The sequence below is a fragment of the Hemiscyllium ocellatum genome, chromosome 16 (assembly GCF_020745735.1).
Source record: "Hemiscyllium ocellatum isolate sHemOce1 chromosome 16, sHemOce1.pat.X.cur, whole genome shotgun sequence".
In the NCBI taxonomy this organism is placed as follows: domain Eukaryota; kingdom Metazoa; phylum Chordata; class Chondrichthyes; order Orectolobiformes; family Hemiscylliidae; genus Hemiscyllium; species Hemiscyllium ocellatum.
The window spans coordinates 3,090,505-3,096,504 of record NC_083416.1 but is presented as its reverse complement, the minus strand read 5'-3'; the positions used below and the strand labels follow the sequence as shown (position 1 = coordinate 3,096,504).

Genomic DNA, 6,000 nt, shown 5'->3' with positions numbered 1-6,000 from the left:
TTTTAGTTCCCCTTCCTGCTCTCTTTCAAACATGACCATCCTTGCCCTTCTCCATTGCCACAATGAACCAAACTGCAAATTGGAGGAACAACACCTCATCTTCTGCCTGGGCAGCCTACAGCTAGAGGACTCAAAATTGAGTTCTCCAATTTTAAATAACCTCCCTCCCATCCCCCAACTCCCTACCCAACCCCTCGCCCTCCATTCCACTTCTTCCTGCCACTTACTAGATTCATTCCTCCCATTGACCAACCAGGTCATACTCTCTGCCTGTCTCCACCCATCCCGGTTTCACCACCTGCCCTTGGCACCCTCTTTATCTGCAGCTCCCCCTACACCCACCCCCTGTTCTGAAGAAGGGTTACACCCAAAACGTCGGCTTCCTCATCTCCTGATACTGCCTGGCTTGCTGTGTTCTTCCAGCCTCCTGCCTATCTACCATGGATTCCAGCATCTGCTGGCTTTTTTGTCTCTAACTAGATTTGCCAGCTGATGTACATCCAATGCAAACAACGCAGACCAGGAATGTACACTGAGCAGTCAGGGTGATGTGTTGACCCATTCTCCTAAAACAAAATTTTTTTTAAAAAACAGCTTCATACCAATCTTTGAGGCTCAGGCTCACACACAGGGGGCTTTCAGACTTGCCCATGTTTTGTGGTAAGTTGGGAAGAACGTTGATTTTTGAGCCTCTTTATAGGCGCAGCTGTGCTCCCTTTCCCTTGCGCAAACCTGAATATACTGAAGCAAACTGAGCAATAGTGACAGTAAATATTGAAATGGATGGTACTGTCAACATTTGTGTTAGCTACATGAGCTAATTGGAGAATGCTGACCAGCCAGATGCTGAAGGAGGACTTCAAAAATCACCAAATATATGATTATAACACTGGGTTTTCATACAAGTCCGGTATATGGTTTGTTCTACAGTGTATTTACAATTTTACAGCCTATACTGTTCAGCCAGCTATATTCGTTATAGCAATTTCCCTGGAACTTCATAATTATAAGCCACACTAAGCTCACACAATGTCAATTCCCTACGTTACTACTGATTTTATTTATATTATATAACTTCTGCCCCAGAGTAGCCACTGGAAATCAATGGGAAATCAAAAATAACAATCAATAGTATAAACACGAGGAAGAGCAAAAATCCAACCGTCAATTCATTTCATTTCAAGGTTCTGGTAACATGCACAAATCAGTCTCTCTTCATTCTCAGTATATATGGTATAGGAAGATCCTGAATGATTGAGTTACTGTTTCCAACTCATTGCCAACCAGTTCCCCACGGGGTTCCAGAAACTGGGGCACTATTGACATCCTGACTCCAGCTGTCCACAGAGGAGGCATCACCACCTTACAATTGCTGCGCTTATGAAAAACATGCAGAAATTCAAGAACAGATCATCAGTATAACAACTTGAATCTTACTTCTGTAGAAAAGAATCTCAATGAGTCCCATCTCAGAACCTTACAAGATTAAGGGGACAATGAACTCCAGATCTTACTCAGAATCCCAATACAGAAAACTAATTCCGTTCCATTAACCAAATCTCTACCACTTCCTGCAATTTCAGTCTAATAAAGCCACTGCTCCATGGACTTAGTTAAACCTGTCTCTTACTATGTACAATTCCAAGTGAAGAAGCTCCATCTCTTCACTCTCAGTTTCCAACAACCCACATCACTTTCTATTCACTTCCACTCTATATCACATCAAAGCACTTTCTGTTCACAGTCAATAATTCCAAAGCAACAACCCCCCTCACATTCATTTAGATTGTAGAAATTCCAGTGCATTAAATCTTTTCTCATTTTCTCCAATGGGGTGTAGAATACTCATAAGGCAGTCTTCCTGTTCACTCCTACAAAGTGAAATTTCAAATTTATATATAAATATTCTCCTGTTGCATAGATTTTAATGATCAGCCTCTAAATACTGCGAATCTACCATCAGAAATGTTTAAAGATGGCACCACATTCTCAGAACTTCTTCAAAATACATTGTACCTGCATGTTCTGCAGCTGACGTTTTCGTTAAATTATTGAGTGAACAATTTATCAACTCGTTTGCATTACAGATCTTTTAAAACATTCTGTTTTTGTCTTCCGGAAGGTTCCATGAATAATTGCAGTTCAAACACAAAATACATTAGCCATTTCTTTTCTGTTTTAGGATTTGAATGGACTGAAAACCAAAGCCATTAACTTTGCAGGTTCCAAGAGCTGCTTCGACATGGTTCACAGTCAGTTCCAAGTGGAAGGTCAGAAACTTATCTGCAATCAAAGACTTTTAAATTAATTTGTTAAAGTTGTAACAAACATGGATTTAGATCCCGTGCTTTCTTTTCACAAAACATGACAGGACAGGAAGCACAAAAATAGAAGGATTAATCCAGTGAAAGGAAGCAAGTGATTATTACAAAGTGAAAATAATGTTTACTTGGAGACAGGTGGGTGAAATTTTGACTTGAATTCTTGTTCCTATTGGTGAAATGTTGATAACACTGAGCAAGCCTATTTTGTTTGATCTCTCATTGGTTGCCTTAATACTGCTGTGTGGTGCTGACATCTGCATTCCCCTCTGCCTGCTAAAGACACATCCCCATGGCTCGTATTTACACAATGTGGCTCCTCTCTGCTTTAGCAACTTCCTGCTTGAAGCCAGACTCAAACCAGTGAAGTACTGAAGACAGAAGGAAAGACCTGTTGCAGTCTGCAGGACCTTGTTTCCACGGTATCCACTTCACGCAGATTCGGGACTGCTTGTAGCTCCTGCAGGCTTCTTCTTTGTGCGCAACTTGACACTCTTCGATTGTGGCTGAAAAGAGAGACATTAAAAGGCAACTAATTACATCTTTTGCTTTAGAAGTAACTCACATATAACCACCCTATCCCCACGAGCAGAAGAAAGATTCACACTACATCATCGCGTCCTCGTAATGCTTATTATGTCTTCATGGGACAGAGGCACTGTTACCCCGGCCAGTGATTTGGCCCAATCCTTAATAACTCATGACCCACTGGGCCATTTCAGAGCGCGGTTAAGAGTTAACCGTACTGCTGTGGGACTGCCGTCACAGTAGGCCAGACCAGGGAAGGATGGAAGATTTTGTTTCCTAAAGGGTTTTCAGACTGTACTGTCCATTACTGGCCTCAGCACTTTGTTCAGGCTGGGTAATTAATGCAGATCATAAATAGTCAAAGACCCAGCACTGATCCCCGTGACACCCCCTACTTAATTTTTTCCAAGTTGAAAGTGGCTCATTTCTCCTTACTCCCCGTAGGATTAATTAAGTTAAGGGTAAGACATGGCAGGACAGCTCCCAAACACAGCCTGCTCCTCTTGCACGATTTGGGCAGCTGGGTTCATTTCCAATGCCCGGGACCTACACGTGGGCAAGAAGTGTCTCCAGCTGGAGCTCCTGGAAGCTGGAGTCTCAGAGTTGGAGCGGCACCTGGGGGCACGGTGGAGCATCCACGAGGCGGAGAGTGTCGTGGACAGCGTGGAGAGGGACGTGGTCACACCGCAGACTCAGACTCCACAGGCAGTAAGGGAATGGGTGAGCACCAGGCACAGCTGGAGGGCTACGCAGGCAGAGCAGGAGGGCTACGCAGGTAGAGCAGGAGGGCTACACCGGCAGTGCAGGAGGGCTACACAGGCAGAGCGGGGGGCTACGCAGGCAGAGCAGGAGGGCTACACCGGCAGAGCAGGAGGGCTACGCAGGCAGAGCAGGAGGGCTACGCAGGCAGAGCAGGAGGGCTACGCAAGCAGAGCAGGAGGGCTACGCAGGCAGAGCAGGAGGGCTACGCAGGCAGAGCAGGAGGGCTCCACAGGCAGAGCAGGAGGGCTACACAGGCAGTGCAGGAGGGCTAAACCGGCTGAGCAGGAGGGCTACACAGGTAGTGCAGGAGGGCTACGCAGGCAGTTCAGGAGGGCTACACCGGCAGAGCAGGAGGGCTACGCAGGCAGAGCAGGAGGGCTACACAGGCAGTGCAGGAGGGCTACACCGGCAGAGCAGGAGGGCTACGCAGGCAGTGCAGGGGGGCTCCACAGGCAGAGCAGGACATTGTTGAGGGGACTGGCCTCTCAGGGGTTAACAGCAGCAGCCAAATTCATGGCACCGTGGTTGGCTCTGCTGCAGAGGGAGAGAGAAATAGACATGGAAATGCTCTCGTTCCCACCTTGGGCGACTGTCTGTGTGGAGTTTGTACATTCTCCCCGTGTCTGCGTGGGTTTCCTCCTAGTGCTCCGGTTTCCTCCCACAGTCCAAAGATGTGCAGGTCAGGTGAACTGGCCACATTAAATTGTTCATTGTGTTCAGGGAGTTAGTCAGAGGGAAATGGGTCTGGGTGGATTACTCTTCGGAGGGTCGGTATGGACTTGTTGGGTAGAAAGGCCCGTTTCCACACTGTCGGGAATCTAATCTAATCTAATCTTACAGTGAATTCAATCATAAGGGGAATAGATAGGTGTTTCTGTGGCTGCAACACAAGTCCAGGACCGTGTGCTGCCTCCTGGTGCGAGGGTCCTGGATGTCTCAGAGCGGTTGCAGGACATTCTGGAGGGGAAGGGTGTACAGCCAATGGACAGGGTACACGTTGGTACTAATGACGTTGGCTAAAAAAAAAAGGATGAGGTCCTAAAAGCAGAATATGGGGAACTAGGAAGAAAGTTGAAATGTAGGACCTCAAAGGTAGTTATCTCAGGATTACTATCAGTGCCACAAGCTAGTCAGTATAGAAACAGCAGGATATACAGGACGAACACATGGTTAAAAAGATGGTGTTGGGGGAGGGTTTCAGATTCATAGGGCATTGGGACCTGTACAAACTGGATGGGTTACACCTGGGCAGGACTAGGTCTGATGTCCGGGGTTGGGGTGGGGTGGCGGGTAGAGTGGTTGGGGAAGAGTTTAAACTAATGTGGCAAATAATAGGAACCAGAGGAGTAGGGCAGTAGATGCAGAAATTGAGGGAGAAGTAGAAACCAAGGCAAACATTACTACGAACAAGACCAGACAGAGAAACGCAGCAGAAAAGAACAGGGGAGGTGGTCAGAAATACATGTGCTTCAATGTGCAGGGGAGGTCATGTCTCTCTAACTTGACTGAGTGTTTTGAGGAGATGACAAAGATGATTGATGAGGGAAGAGCAGTTGATGTGGACCATATGGACTTCAGTAAAGCTTTTGACAAGGTCCCTCATGGCAGACTGGTACAAAAGGTGATGTCACATGGTATCGGGTGAGCTGGTGAGATGGATACAGAACTGGCTTCATCATAGGAGACAGAAGGGAGCAGTGGAAGGATATTTTTTGGGATGGAGAGTTGTGACAATGGGTGTTCCAGCAGGGATCAATGCTGGGACCTCTGCTGTTCGGTGGTCTACATCAATGATTTGGAGGAAATGTAGTTGATCTAATTAGTAAATTTGTGGATGATACAAACATTGGTGAAGCTGCGGATAGTGAGGAGGATTGTCAGAGGGTACAGCAGGTTATAAGTCAGCTGGGGGCATGGGCAGAAACATCGCAGGTGGGGTTTAATCCAGAGAAAAGGGAGATAATACATTTTTGAAAGGTCAAGGAAAGATGGAAATTATACAGTGAATGGCAGGACCATTAGCAGTATGACATGCAGAAGGATCAGGTTGTGCAGGTTCACAGATCACTGAAGGTGGCAGTGCAGGTAGATCAGGTGTAAAAAAGGCCTATGGCACACTTACCTTCATTGGAAGGGGCATTGATAATAAGGAGAGACAGGTTATGCTGCAGCTTTATAGAACTTTGGTTAGGATACACTTGGAATATTGCATACAGTTCTGGTCACCGCACTACCAGAAGGATGTAGATGTTTTGGAGAGGGTACAGAAAAGGTTTACCAGGATGTTGCCTGGTTTGGGGGATTTTAGCGATGAAGAAAGCTTGGATAGACTGGGTTTGTTTTCACTGGAATGCAGGAGGTTGATGAGTGACCTGACAGAAGGTTATAA

At 46.3% G+C, this 6,000-nt stretch overlaps 1 protein-coding gene across 1 annotated transcript in view; it reads right to left on the bottom strand.

Moving 5' to 3' along the window:
• Window positions 1–211: 211 nt before the first annotated feature.
• LOC132823124 (receptor expression-enhancing protein 2-like) overlaps window positions 212–6,000 on the bottom strand; it is an 80,927-nt gene continuing 75,138 nt past the window's right edge. The window contains exon 8 of the mRNA XM_060836669.1: window positions 212–2,827. Coding sequence (XP_060692652.1) covers window positions 2,753–2,827 — 75 coding nt within the window. The 3' untranslated portion in view covers window positions 212–2,752. The remainder of the gene's footprint in view (window positions 2,828–6,000) is intronic.